At 38.0% G+C, this 14,497-nt stretch overlaps 3 protein-coding genes across 6 annotated transcripts in view; 1 reads left to right on the forward strand and 2 right to left on the reverse strand.

Moving 5' to 3' along the window:
* The window catches only part of LOC137126244 (nuclear factor of activated T-cells 5-like), a 26,402-nt gene extending 19,676 nt beyond the window's left edge, over positions 1–6,726 (forward strand). For both annotated transcript variants that reach the window (XM_067502791.1, XM_067502790.1), the window contains 2 exons: positions 1–135; positions 396–6,726. The exon at positions 1–135 is cut by the window's left edge and continues 2,026 nt beyond it. In XM_067502791.1, the coding sequence (XP_067358892.1) occupies positions 1–135; positions 396–778 (518 nt within the window). In that variant the 3' untranslated portion in view covers positions 779–6,726. The remainder of the gene's footprint in view (positions 136–395) is intronic.
* A 39-nt stretch (positions 6,727–6,765) lies between these two features.
* On the reverse strand, positions 6,766–8,271 carry nudt7 (nudix (nucleoside diphosphate linked moiety X)-type motif 7). Of its 3 annotated transcripts, none has more exons than XM_067502794.1 (4): positions 8,104–8,271; positions 7,618–7,782; positions 7,374–7,532; positions 6,766–7,278 (listed from the first exon to the last, which is right to left on the reverse strand). In XM_067502794.1, the coding sequence occupies exons 2-4, from the start codon at positions 7,768–7,770 to the stop codon at positions 6,925–6,927; spliced, it is 666 nt and encodes a 221-aa protein (XP_067358895.1). In that variant the 5' UTR covers positions 7,771–7,782; positions 8,104–8,271; the 3' UTR covers positions 6,766–6,924. The 3 variants fall into 3 exon arrangements, with proteins under 3 accessions (XP_067358895.1, XP_067358896.1, XP_067358894.1); XM_067502795.1 differs by having other exon boundaries at positions 7,404–7,532; positions 8,054–8,271; XM_067502793.1 differs by having other exon boundaries at positions 8,054–8,271.
* A 142-nt stretch (positions 8,272–8,413) lies between these two features.
* hprt1l (hypoxanthine phosphoribosyltransferase 1, like) lies at positions 8,414–13,889 on the reverse strand. Its single transcript, XM_067502796.1, has 9 exons — positions 13,303–13,889; positions 12,888–12,994; positions 11,866–12,049; positions 11,509–11,574; positions 11,401–11,418; positions 10,805–10,887; positions 10,100–10,146; positions 9,498–9,574; positions 8,414–8,936 (listed from the first exon to the last, which is right to left on the reverse strand). Exons 1-9 carry the CDS (start codon positions 13,318–13,320, stop codon positions 8,889–8,891), a joined length of 648 nt encoding a protein of 215 aa, XP_067358897.1. The 5' UTR covers positions 13,321–13,889; the 3' UTR covers positions 8,414–8,888.
* Between the last annotated feature and the right edge of the window lie 608 nt (positions 13,890–14,497).

Raw genomic sequence — 14,497 nt, forward strand, 5'->3', positions numbered from 1 at the left:
TTGTTGTTCAGGGTAGTGTGGGTGTGGTAGCCAACCCTGGTCAGCAACCCCCACAGCAGCTTTTCCAAACAGCTGTGGGGGGAAATGTGGCGCCACAAGGACAGGCCAACCTGTTTGTTTTTGGCATCCAAAACGGTAAGATTTTTTAATTTCTTTTATTCATTCATTCATTCATTCATTCATTCTTCTCCACATCAGGAATACTCTAAATCACTGTTACCAAATTAACTGTGTTGAATTATGGTTTTTCCTTGTGCTTGTATGCTCTAGAGTCCCGCTGACCTACTCACTAACTGCGCATTCATAATGTTTCCTGAGTTTCTCTAGTGCCACAGTATTAATCTCTCTGTTGTTTAATTAGACCGATTGCTATTGCTATTTTGCCTTCCTCACAGACTCACCCCAGCTGCTCAATTCTTCTGGACCTCCTCTGTCAGCTCAGAGCCAGCCCCAAAATTCCAGTCACATGCAGCCCCTGTTGGACCAGCCCATGGCCCAAGCTGCCTCCACAATGTCGGCCACCATCCACAGCAGCTTGCAGAGTACCCTACAGGCACAGATGCAGACCAGCCTACAAAATGCAATGCAGACAAACACACAAACAGCTCTGCAGTCCAGTTTACAGGCAACCATAGAAACAAGCCTGCCAACGCCAATGCAGACCAACCTGCAGACACAGATACAGAGCAGCCTACAGAATCAATTGCAAGCATCAGTGTCTGCATCATCCAACATGGATAAAATTGAGGACCTACTGGAAAGTCTACAGAAGCAGTGATAAATACTTGGACCATGTGGTTACTACGGAGAGCAAGTGATATGTAGCTGTGAGTTATACATCTTAACATTAACAACACAATGGTGGTGCTTGGTGTTTTGTGCCAATGCCACAGAAATTTTAAATACTTAAGAATTAAATTTCCCTTTTTTATTGAAAACACAAATTATGAGCTCATGTAACTCCTTGTTTAATCAACTATTTATCATTAACTATAGCCTTTGTGCACCAATTGTCTTTGGATTGATTAATTTACTTTTGTTATTACTCCTCTTGTAGATCAGAGAGGCCTGTAATAGCTGTTTTATTCATCACTCTGAATAACACTCTGTTTTGTTGAGTATTTTAGAATTGTCAGCCTAAGAGATGTTTATGATAATTAAAACCTGTCAGGTTTGGCAGAAAAACTGGAAAAGGAACAAAGAATGTTGGCTACAGAGAAATGGTTATGTGATGGAGGCTGTAAGAGCAGGCAGAGTAGATGAAACAGCCAGCAGTGAATCGGATTGCACATAGGTGTCAGATATAGGCTGAGCCTCATTTTGTGAGTGTGTAAATGCCAAGCTTTCACTTTCTTCAGAGGGGAATGAGGTGGACTGGGTTTGGTTTTTTTTGTTTGTTTGTTTTGTTTTGTTTTTTTCTTTTAAATATCTGTCCATCGTGTGGAGTAAAAGTGAAAATAGTGGAACATTATCTGGCATAAAACAGGGATGAAATATTAGTCACTCCATTTAAACTTACTAGGCCATTGACAACATAAGCTCTTTTTCAAGTAATCATAGCTTGTTTTTGCATATGCCAAAAATGTGAATAAATTATACTCTAAGAGTAGAGACGATCAAATTATGTGTATGTTTATAATGTTATGCACCCCCACCAGCTTTGCTGGCATGGCTGAAGTGTTTCAGCACATTCTATTAGGGGGTACTACTGTTAAATATTTATCAGCTCTACTCCACAAAGCATAATGAACTTGTTCAACAAAATTGGGTATCAATACATTTTGGTGTTGCACGGGATTTCCCCATGTGCAGGAGGACTCTCGTAAATGAGATTCAACCTAATGAATAATGTGACTTGGCCTTTTCGTTTCGCATCTACCAGTGTTTTCCGTATGTTTAGGCCTCATCACTGGGTTTGCAGAAGCTTTCTTAGTGAAATTTTAATACGCACTCAATTATGTAGTGTGTATATTTTTTGTTTTGAAGAACTTGGTAACCTTTACTAATTTAATGTGGATAGAAACTTTCCACTAGTGAAAATGGAGTGTCGTGTGGTTTTATAAACATTTTATCTCAAGCACTTTATAACCTCTTTTGTGTAACCAGCTAATCCTTATAGCCGTCCACAGCTCTCTACTGACCCCGCTGAATTTGTACTCTAAAACATCCAGTAAAAACAAACAATAAAAAAAAAACAACAGCAGTTGTCTTTGTTAACGGTAAATACATATTTAACAAGCATTTTTTCATTCTCATGTCAGATCATTTTTGGGGTGTAGGACAACATTGTATAGACTGTCTGCTCATTGTTAAATCCCTCTTTGTATTCAGTCTCGGTGGTCCAGCCAAGTCTGTCAAAAAAAACAGCCATTCCCACAAAAGCAGTAATTTTACAGTGTTGCAGTTGTAGGTAGGCCTTTGTGTTTTACACATTGACAGAACACCTAAAATTCTGATTGTGTGTGCATTGAAATGAAGGATTTTATTTGTTATGCTATTTGTACTATTTACTGTTTAATATTGTCACTTGAGACTGTTTTACCTTGTTGTTGTGTTAGATATTTAAGTTTTTGTCTCAGTGTTGGTACCGTGTGCAGGCTGCCGCCGTCTGAAGTTGGCACCCAGTACCTGTCCTTTTTGTTGTGAACAGGGACTCACTGGTTAATGAAATCTCTGTTACATAGAGGCCGCCATTTTCATTCTATGGTGCTATGTACAGGAGTGATGGGCACTTCTGATGTGATGTTAGTATTTAACAGTTTATACTTATATCAATAGCACTGACATTATTGATATTTTGAAACAGAGTTTAGAAAGCTGGCTGTTGTTGTGGGGTCAGACTGGAGTGCACCCAGGCATACCAAAGCTCCTGTTGTGAATCGCCTTCATCTTGTCTCATACTTGTCCTCTGAAATGCCCTCATAATGTTTACTCATTTTTACTTACTAATTTAAATTATGCAGCTTTTTCTGTACATAGATGGCAATCCAGCATATTGATTTATAAAAGATATGTAGAGGGTACTTTGTTTCATGGATCAGTTAATTTCACATTTCCACCAATTTGATACTTCTCATTACATGACTATATTTTTTGACAATAAAAACAATACTGCTGTACTTTCCATTTCTAAATGGTAGCAAATTTGGCATTATCAACAAGCCAATTTTTGAGAATAATTTTAAACATTAGAATAGCATTACTCACTTGCATCGTTTACATTTTCATAGTAATACTATTTTGTCCTGCAGCTATTAGTGATCCATTTTAAAAGTAACTTATCTTTTTTAGAATTTTATATCCATGTTTCAAAATGTAGAGTATTTTTGTAAACTAAACTTTTTGGTTTATGCTCATAGCACAGAATATTAATGTTGGTATGTTTTCCTGAAATGAAGCATAGGTTTATTGTGAAGTGTGAATGAAATTAGAAATGTAATTAAGTGAACATTGAGCAGATGTGTTCAAACTTAACTCTACTATTTTGACATTGACTTTACCCAACTTGTTTAATGTAATACATACATGGGCTAGGTTTCCTGTGTTTTTTGGGGGGTGGGGAGATCCATCTCAAATGGCATATTGACTCATCAACTGTACATTAGGTTAGAGCGCAGTACTGATGTTTCCAAGCATTCCATCCCACTTGGCTTTAAGAGTGTTAGGAGCACGATTTTGCGGAGGATGTGACGAAAAGTGATGCTTCTTAAAGCCATACTAACACAGAAAGCCAACCTGTGACTTCAGTTTCATGAATGTAAATTTTACCTCATGGTGTGGACAGAGCGCTCGCTCAACATCTAACACCGGACCAATTACAGTTTCAGAGAACATATATTGTGGGGCAGAGGGGATGGGTGGGGTGGCACCAACTGTCATTTGTGTCACTGTACATTTGTTGGATTGTCTTGTTTCGGATTGTAGTTTAATTTTATGTTTTCACATCCAGTCGTTTTCCTTTTGAGCAATCCAGGATGCTCAGTCTGACTCTTTAAATAGCAACTTCCACCTGAAAAAAAAAACTATGTGAAACATTGACTTAATGTTGGTGAAAATAGCACACGGTTCTCTAAACAATATTGGTTTTGTCCCACAGTTGTGTAAATGAATATCCATGTATATTTAAATGTGAAATATACTGCAGGGGTATCTTGAATTTCAGTTGTAATGCTTTCAACAGAACTTTGTGTGCCTTGATAACTTAAGGGTCAATATTGCTACAAGGTGCCTTTGCAATTAGTTTACTTTTAAAACCCACTTTATTAGACCTTAAGCTATTAGAAATTGGTGAAGCTCCAGCACATTTTACAAATTAACTGAAGCAAACAACTTATGAGCAAATTGCAAAATCTGTCCACCCTGTCAAAGATAAATACAAAGTTTGTATATTTTAATTTCATAGTGAATAATAATTAGTAATAATCAGTAATATTTATAATTTGATGGGAAAACGTTTTAAAAAATCACTATAAAGCATTTGTTAAAATGTATAATATTTGTACTAAAATTATTTCTAAACAGTTCAAACATTACTTTATAAATGCAACCTATTGGGAGTTGGGACCACTTTCCAAATGTCAAGAAGACCCAAATATTCTGACTCAACTTAAAGGACTATGTTTGAAATGGTCAGGTACAACCCAGCAACTATCATGGCATAGGCCAGCCATGAACTGGTCAATATGCAATAATATCAATATCAAGCAAGTTTTCCATAGCAATGGACCAAAAGGCTTGTGTTCAAAATCAACACCATTAAGCTGAAGTAAAATAGCTGACCACATGGACAATGAAAAAGGTTTCTAGAGGGAAATCTATACTCGGATGAGGCAAAGATTGAGTTCTTCAAACACACTTGGGTGTCCAACAGGACATGACCCCAAACACGCATCAAAGCTGGTTGTAGAATGGATAAAGAAGTCTAACATTTTTTAACGAATACAACTTCCCAAAGTCCAGATCCCAGCTCTATCAAAAATATGTATACCAACAGTGTCGCCTAAAGGTGAAACTTGCCACGAGACATCCAGCTGCATACCGTGTATGCTAAATGCATATTTTTTGTACAGTAAAGCGTATGGTGTCATAAATTTTAATGCGTAACCTTATCAAAATGTGGCACAAACTATTTAGCCTGTCATTAAACAATTAAGGAAAGGGTGGACATTTATTTTGCCAAAATTCACCTTAATGAGCAAATGATGGACCTTCAGTAAGCCGTAAGGAAACTGTATAGTGTTTATTAAAATAGATTTTGAATGTCTTAAAACGTTTATTAAAATTTCACTGACAGAGTGGACGTGTATTTACAGCAGTTATTTCAAACTCTACTGAGAAAAGACTAAATGGTCTAGGTTACATCTGAATATAGCTGCTGGTTTTTTCAAGGGACGGTTGCCTATAATAAATGGGTGGACAGCAATTACATGTGTATATGTATATATACACTGATCAGGCATAACATTATAACCATCTGTGCAACTTCATGTAATCCAATACAGTGGATAATATTAATAATTCTACGTGTACAAGGTTATAATTTCTCACTTTTTAGTTTGAAACTGTCACAATTCTAATGTTTGACCAGCTCATTCATTTAGATTAGGGTGGCCAAAGCATTCTAGTAGACTCTACTACCCACTTTGTCCTCAATAATAAACAGTCAGAAAGGTGATAATTCTACTATTTCAACTGAAACAGAGAAATTATGACCTTGTCAAAGTAGGATTCCTGTATTGGACAGCATTAAATTGCCCAGGTGGTCACAAAAACTATGCCTGATCGGTCTGAGCAAAATTTCTTGCTTTATCAAAATGTGATGGGGAAAGTAAGGGCATATAAGTATTGGTTTTGTGTTCTGTCATGTAACAACTCATTTAAGTTTGAAGTAGTGTGGGACATATCATCGCCTACACCCAATCAAAGAAAAAGGCATATGGGGGGGAAACACATTCCCACTAACTTAATGATGGGGACGCCAAAGGCACTCTGTGGTGATATTGACCCTTGTCTGTTACTCTGCTGTGTTTACTGGTGTCCCATTTGTGTCATCACATATTGTCTCGTCCTTTTTATTCTCTAGGGCTGTTTTAACAACAGGACATTTTTCAATAATTGAATTTTTATTTCCACAACACAAGCATAACCATAGCCCATACCAATATATTTTAATGTAAATGTTCTTGCAAGATATCAGTGATTACTGTCAACATAATACTGTGCAGCTTAACCAGTGAACTGTCAACTTTGTTAATTTGTTTTTGTTTTTTTTCTTCATGCCTCATGAGATTTGTACATGTGAGGTAAAAGGGACAAGACAGTGGAGATTGTTTAATGGAGAGCTTTCCTATGTTGATGTGCTTTTCAACATTATTATTGTTGCTGTGAAGTGCTTGATCAAAAGGAGCAATCATGATAAATTAACTGTTAACTGCCAATAGTGTGAGCTGTATCTTGTGTGTAATCAGTTTGCTCACTTTTCCTAGTTCGCTTTCTACTTCACATTCTCCAACAGTTCTGTTGTATCTGTTCTGTGTAGCTTGAGCTTTAGTATCTAGCCTTAAGACCCCGCAGTAGGGATAAAGGTCAACCCCAGTGTGTTATCATACATCTTAACTATTATTAACATGTACTTTGCCTTGGTCTGGACATTTGTATACTCTTCTGTTTATATCTGTAATCCTGCTGCTACATTAAATGAATTAATAAAATTTATAAACATCTAGATTTGGTTTTTCTCTATCTCAGTAACACTATAATGCACTCTTAAAGGTTAAGCAGTGAAGTGTTTTTTTAATATATATTGATCAATTCATGCAATGTGTACAAATCACGTTTTTACATTGCATATATCTACCAAAATTAGTCCAGTAGAATTATTTGGTGTTAATTAACAATCTGGCTTCAAGTACTATGTTTATAGAATCATAATTTACTAATTCTTCTCTGTAGAACCTGTTGGAAGAAGGATGATGGGTCCTCGGAGTCAAAGCCAACACTGAACTCAGGTGTTTTCCTCAGGCTGAGGACAGCCACCATTATAGCTAACATGGCAGTCAGACCCCAGATGTGATACTGTGTTCCAGAATCAGGGTCTGCAAAGTAAAATGAGTGCAATGGTCCCATTATCCCAGCAGCACCGTGGGCAGCATAGTGATCCTTCTCACTAGTGAAGAAATCCAGGGGGACCGTGAACACAGCACTGACCTCGGCTGGGTTTGGAGAGGGACAAAATGACTCTCCTATGAAGCCCACTACCGGGGTCACCAGCAATCCACTCTGTTAAAAACAAAAAACTCAAAACTGTTTGAGGGAGAAACCTGAAAGGGGAGATCTAAAGCAGGAGACAGGGAGGAATATTTTTATTGTGCTACCTTATTAATAATTGGGAAAAGTCTACAGACCACATGAACAGCATCAGGTGGTAGACCTATCTCCTCTTGTGCCTCTCTCAGAGCTGTGTAAACATCATCTCTGTCACTGGGGTCTCTCTTCCCACCAGGGAAACACACCTCACCAGCACTTGTCCTGAGCTACAAACATAGTCAGATGAGAAGTTAAAGTACAGTGACAGAATTAGCCTTAGCCTTTTACTTGTGTGGCATCCATGCAGGTCACCTCCTTTGAACGCAGGGTCATCAGTGTGTACAGTTCGCCATTCCTCACAAACAGAGGGATCAGCACTGAGGCTTTGGGCAGGGCCGGTAGATCAAACTTGTTTCCAATGTCAAACTGCCTCAAATTGGCAATAGCCTCTTCTTTAATGTGCATGGTAGCTGCTTACTGTCAAGTTGTAAAAGAGTTAGCACAGAGTGAATTCAATGTGGGGGGAATTGGAAACGGACCTGTTGGCTTCGTTAAAAAAAAAAATCACGTTACATGCAACTTTACCGTGCATTTCTCTGATTCGAGTTATAAATGACTAATTTCAAGTCAAGCTAGTTTGTGGTTATGTGGTTTATATTTTACCCATAAATTAGCTCTGCGCAGCTGTCTAACGTATTATCAAGTTAAACGATGAGCTAAATCGACGTTAGCATAACACAGAACTAACCTCACTGCTGTCAAGCAGTCGACATGGCAAACCACAAATCTGCCACTCACTTCGTGTCGATCAAGCTAAACTATCAGGTTGTGTTTTGTGCCAAGTTCCATTCATGCCTAGTTCTTAAACTCTTAATTACACGGAGCAAAATAAATTACTCCAACAACTAGGCTAATGTTAGCTACAGGGTTCCAACGCTTTCCCCCAACGTGACGTCACGTTAGATGACGTACGGATTAGGATTGACGCGTCTCTGGGCAGGACTCTGTCTAAATACGACGGCATCATGGATGAATTATTAGGACTACATGGTAGCTACTGTTACTCCCTTTTCCGAGGAAACTGATGAAATGCAACAGACAAAACGACTCGAGGTGACAACATAATTTGTATTGCTGTAAACAGGTCCTCGATGAAAACATCACAAATGAAAATAAAACATACAGTACATTCCAAGTTAGTAGTTTTATGTCAATCACTTGAAACAAAAAAAGCACAAATATCCAAACAAATTACCTGTTATTTGATGATATTTATGAACCGGAGTAAATTAATTGCATTCTTTAGCATCTTCAAGATAAAACTGCAAATTACAGTTAGTCTATACGCATAAATAAAAACAAATAAATAAAATTTAACAACCAAAATATGCATAATATGCATCACTTATCCCACTTATTCAACTAGGGAGAAATCTATAAATTATTTACTACTCTTCAGTCACTTTTTGTGGATTCTTCTGTAGAAAAATAAATAAGATTCCAAACAGTAAATCTTAGGAGGGTCGTCACAGTGGTCCTAGTCTTCACTGTTTCAGCTGAAGCCCCAGCAGCAAATGATCTGGTCACACTCTGTACTTCTCCTTGGCTTGATCATTCAGTATGCAGATGTGCTGAAAAAGCAGGAAATGGAGGATAGTGAATTTGTATTCAAATATTTTTATTGTCCAAGAATTCTGTGTTTAAAAATGCACACTGCCAGCTAGTACTACTGAAATCTCTGCAATCGTGTCTGTTTGTTTAGTTTCTGAAATTTTAATGACCTGAGGGTAGTCTTTCCATTTTACTGGCACACTCACGTTTCATATAATGAGTTTTAAAAGATGCAGTTTTGTGACAAGTAAATACAAATCTGTAACAAATGAAGAGGCATTTTTAGCTGTCATCAATCTTATCCATGCTCACAGCTGTGAAATGTTAGAATAAATGCAAATAGGTGTAGAACACAAAATAAAAATATGGTAAATTGGAAACTGCTTGCTTTCCCTTCGTGAAGATTTATTTCAATATGACAGCCTGAGTAATATATAGTATGCTGGTGCTTTTATGATTTCCTTTAGCAGCAACAGCTGCTGCAACTGCAAAACTAGTATACTAGGAAAACCAGTACAATGTATTTATTGAAGTGAAACACAGCTAATGTTACAGAAGAGGCCTTTCTTTAGCAAACTTACACTGAGGTCTCTGAAGTACTCATTGTAGTCCAAAGCATAGCCCACCAGAAAGGCATCTGGTACCTCAAAGCCAATGTCTGAAATAAAAATACAAATTCCACTCACATGATTCATGTAAAGCAAACACAAAACTCCTTTTAGTGCTGAGGAATCTGAACCCTTCTGACAATCTGAAATTAGATACAATCATTTTTACTGCAATCAAAGGCTGTGAAGTAAACTAATATACTGTATGTTGCTCTTTTACTGTCTGAGTTTATACTTAGCTGTCAGTGCCGTTTCATTGAAAGTCAAAATGCTTACAGCTGTTCTTGAGGGACAATCTTAAATAGATTATCTAACTCAAACTTGAAAGCATTGCATAATCAGACAGTGTGAGCAGGGGGTTATCAGGCATGCATGAGAGCATAAATACCCAGCTTGAACATATTTGGAGTAGATTTTCTAAAAATGATTGTTAATCCTGCAGATAAAACACAGCATTTAACAAATAATACATCACCAGCCCTTCCAACCCCCCACCAGATTATAAATAAGCACTGTTATACTTAGAATACAAAGATAACATGTCCGTAGTATAGAGTGAGTAAAGTGGTTCTCACAGTCTGGTCTGTACCCAGAACTCCTTGGGGTCCTCTTCACCAGAAGGCTGGAATAACAAAGGAGCAAAATTCTGAATATAGGAAACAAATACCTTTAAAAAAAGAAATTAACATGAAAAGGAGAAAGAATTTGCAAAGCCTTCTCAGCACAAGTTTCATTTATTCAGAATAAACTCAATCGTCACTGTCAATGTTTGGGTTTTTTTTTTTTTTGGTATATACACAAATCATTCTAAGGCTGAATTATCCTGGGTTAAAAGGTGCATTAACATAGCTTAAAATTATTTTCTTCAGTGCACTGTGTGTGAGAACTGAGTACAGAGTAGAAGATTAGCAACAGCCATATTGGCAAAAATTACATTGAGGCAATAAAATGACCCTGGTCATATACATTTGACCAAAAGCAAACCAAATATCTATCTTTTAATGCAATCATCAGAGGAAACCCACATTGTTTCAACACATTTCCTGTTCATTTCCTATCAGTAATACATCAAATAAATGGCTTCTACCATCACAGTGCAGTTAACATTACAGCAGATTGACTCCTAAGCTGCTCCCCGCCTCTGTCACATTACATCTCTAACAGAGTCCTGAAGCAGAGTGTCAATTAGCTAAGAGCACTCCCTCTGCAGAAATGCCAGCCAGTAAGAGTGGAGGTCCATTATTCATTTCATAAGTATAAACACATGTGATGGTGCCTACCTCACAACTTTAATCATCTTAGGATGGCAGCCACTTAGCAGGGAAAGTAGTGTCTGCATCGTCCTTCCCGTCTCCACAATATCCTTTTTATAGCAATGCAGCAGACAGAGTTATAAAGAGGGGGCACAAATAACAACTAAAAGCAATCATCACTTAGAAATATGATTTTAAGTTGGGGGTGGTTGTAGTTCAGTTAGTAGAGCAGTCATCCACGAATCACTGTGACCAGTGGTTCAACTCCTGGTCATCCGGGCTACATGTTACTAGTTGTTCCTACTTATTTTTAAGTCACTTTGGATAAAAGCGTCTGCTAAATGACTAATTGTAATTGTAATTATAATTTTAATGCAAAGCTTGTGAAAGGACATCACATTAGTTTTGTATTATCAGACTGCTGATCTTTGAATAAATGTTTGCAATACTGGAACTTTATATGATTTCTGCATCAATCTGATTAGGTACTTTCAGGTCAGGTATTAAATTTGCTGAAATACACGCATTTCTGTCTGGTTACCATATTGATAAATAGTTGCTCTTCAGTATATTTTATATTAATCAGGAGGTAAAGTATATAGATATAAAAAAATAATTCTTACCTCAACAATCAAAACATTCTGCAAAAAAACAAAAAAAAACAAAAAAACTATTAACTACACATCTAAACAAGACAGTGTACAAACGACAAGACAAAGTACAGGACTAACCTTGCCTGTGAGATTGGACAGCTCATCCCCTCCGATGACTTTAACATTTTTTGTTGACTTGTCATTCTAGAAGACAAAGAAAGGAGATGATATTATCTCAGCATAATCACAACTGCACTTTGGATTCCCCTCGTCTTGTCTTTTCTGCCCAAATGAAAAAGAAACTTTAAATTTAAATCAATTTTAACATTTTTACTCTGAGCGGCATCTTGAATGCACACTGGAGCAGTGTAGTGTGGAGATTCCATTGAACTCAACTAAAAGCTGTTGCTTAATTAGTAAATTGCAAAGCCCACATCAGTCATGTCACGTCAGCACAAGTGCTTCTTGGGAGTGAAATAATAAAATGCAGCTTACACAGTAACTCTTCACCCTAATGAAATCCACTGTCAGTGGGACTGATTTATCACTGTTCTGGTTCAGCACTTTAATGTAGTCCAGGAGGTCTGCAAAAAACTTATATCCCCCTTTTAGCACACACAGAGCTACGATGTGGTGTCCTCCCATGTCCCGGATTATGTCGCAAGCCAGTCGCTCTGTCCTGGACACAAAGGAGAGAGGTGCATCATAAATTACAGTGCATGCTAAACAGAGGTGTAGAAGCAGTACAAGTACACAAACTCAATATGCTTTGCTCCACTACAAATTCTTTTAGTCAAGTTGAAGTAGAAAAGTACATGCTCTAAAATGTACCAAAAGTACTTTACGTATAAAAATCCAGACCGTGTATTTGATTATTGAAAAATAGGAGCTAAAGTTACCCAGCAACTTGGTGTTGAACAAAATGGCACAGCTGGTAAAGACTGAGCAGATTTCAACCACTTTTTGTACTGACAGTTGGTTCATTTGTTAGTTAAATGGATTTGGTATAAGGAATATGTAGCTGAAAAAAGTAATTAGTAACTACAGGCTGTTAAATATAATAGAGTAAAAGTAATATATTTTCCTCTGAATTGTTGTGGAGATAAAGTAATCTAAAACTGAAATACACCAGTAAAGTACAAGTACCACATAATTGTACTTGTGTACAGTACTTGAAGTACTTGAATAAATGTACTTAGATACTAACACCCCTCTAATAGTGAATGCAGTTATTGCAGACATTCTTGAAGTAATATAACTTATGATTTATATTTCAGCAGCGCCCTGGACATTTACCCCCTCCCTTCCAAAGCCACATTCAAATGCTCTGCCAGGATGTGAGCTACAATGATTTGTCAGGTAAATAGAGTTTGGTGTGTGTGTGTGTGTGTGTGTGTGTGTGTGTGTGTGTACGTGTACAGTGAAACAGAAAGAGTCAGACTCCGTGTGTCGCAGTCAGCAGTAACCAGAGAGTAGTTTCCAGTATTTATTAGTGAGGCTGCTGGAGTTTGATTTACCTGTCCATAATGAGTCCATGGGGGATGATCACCTTGTCCAAATCTTTTTCGTAATGTCTGGGGACACAGAAAAGGTCCAGCTTGTGGCCTTTCTCGTCATCGGCGATCTGGGATATGGAGAAGGACAAGCCATCCCTTCAACTCTGAGTAAAAACAGCAACCAGCGACAGATAACCACCATTTAATTCACGTGAAGCCCTGCTCTCCCATTCTCCCCTCTGGAAACCACCTGTTTGTCTCTGCACACACATGACTGAGGGGAAATGTCGGGGGGGGGAACGCACCGCTGAGTGTTAAAATCCAGTAGCACCTGTCTATGAAAGCAGGCCTTCAGCACGCGACAAACAACCACACCCTGCAAGTTATCACAATACGTTACCAAACAAATCCCCGCAGAGACCAGCAGAGTCCTCACCTGCAGATACGAAGCCATGCTAGGGGCGCCCGTCCGATCCCTTCAGTCGTGGTGAAATATGTGAGGAGTCATGGTGAGATCCTGAGGTAGAAGGGGTGCTTTTATTAAACGAAGCTTGTACGAGCTGCTCTCCTCTTACAAACTGCCGCACATGCGATGCTCCTCTTGCCGGGGTTTAAGCCCTTTACATCAGAATCCAGTTTACTTTCCCGATAATCTGATTTGCCACACACAACCTGCACTCAAACTGGGCTGTACTGGCTACCGCCGCTGCCGCAGTGGGTCACTCGCTGTGGCAACGATGTTCTGGCTGCGTTTCGTAGAGGCTGCAGATGACGCACTTTTAAAATATAATAAGAGACGGATCGTGAGCTCTCTTCACTCACAGTAACAAACGTTGAGTAATGGGGTCAACTGGCTCGCGTTTGCACGGTCAAGCAAGTCGCCTCTGGATTTCAAGTGCGCAATTCATCAAAGGTTTACCGTAATCGCTCTTAAACGGCTGCGAGGGCTGTTTGAAGTATGTATACAGAGTTTTCCTAAAAAGAACCCGGATGCGTCAGTATCGGACAAATGTCACAACAAACAATACTTTCACAAGCAATTACTCACGATTATGAAAACTTTCATAGATGCGCTCTCACTAAATTGTAAGGTTACCGCATATGCCACTATAACGTATTCGGCTCCCAATTTTAAAGTAAAAGATGAATTGGCTTTACATTTTTATGATTATACTTTTTCATCGAGGAACAGGAACAAAAACACTTGTGTCATGCACAGATACGTATTTGAATAACTGCTTCTTTGGCATCTTGCATTAGCAATATTAACTGCTTGTTTGTGTACTTATATTTTTTTTTATTCCGGTGCTTTTAAGCAATCAATTATGAACATTACTCCCTAAGTTTGTGTACTGTGTGCGCTGTACTCTGTTTATTTTTTGAATAATAAAATACTACCTTCCAAGAGTACATAATAAAAGTAGTCATTGTCTGATCGAGTATTACTACAAACATATTGGACCTTGACTGGTTTACTCCAAAAGTGGCTTGACCACTTTACAGAACCGGTGGTCACTTGACCGTATCTGACTGATTGCGTACGTCGCACCTTTTGACAGATTAAAACTAGATAACTCATCGCTAGTGAATTACATTGATAAAGTACATATCATATATATTCTATACTTCCT

The sequence above is a fragment of the Channa argus genome, chromosome 4 (assembly GCF_033026475.1).
Source record: "Channa argus isolate prfri chromosome 4, Channa argus male v1.0, whole genome shotgun sequence".
NCBI lineage: Eukaryota > Metazoa > Chordata > Actinopteri > Anabantiformes > Channidae > Channa > Channa argus.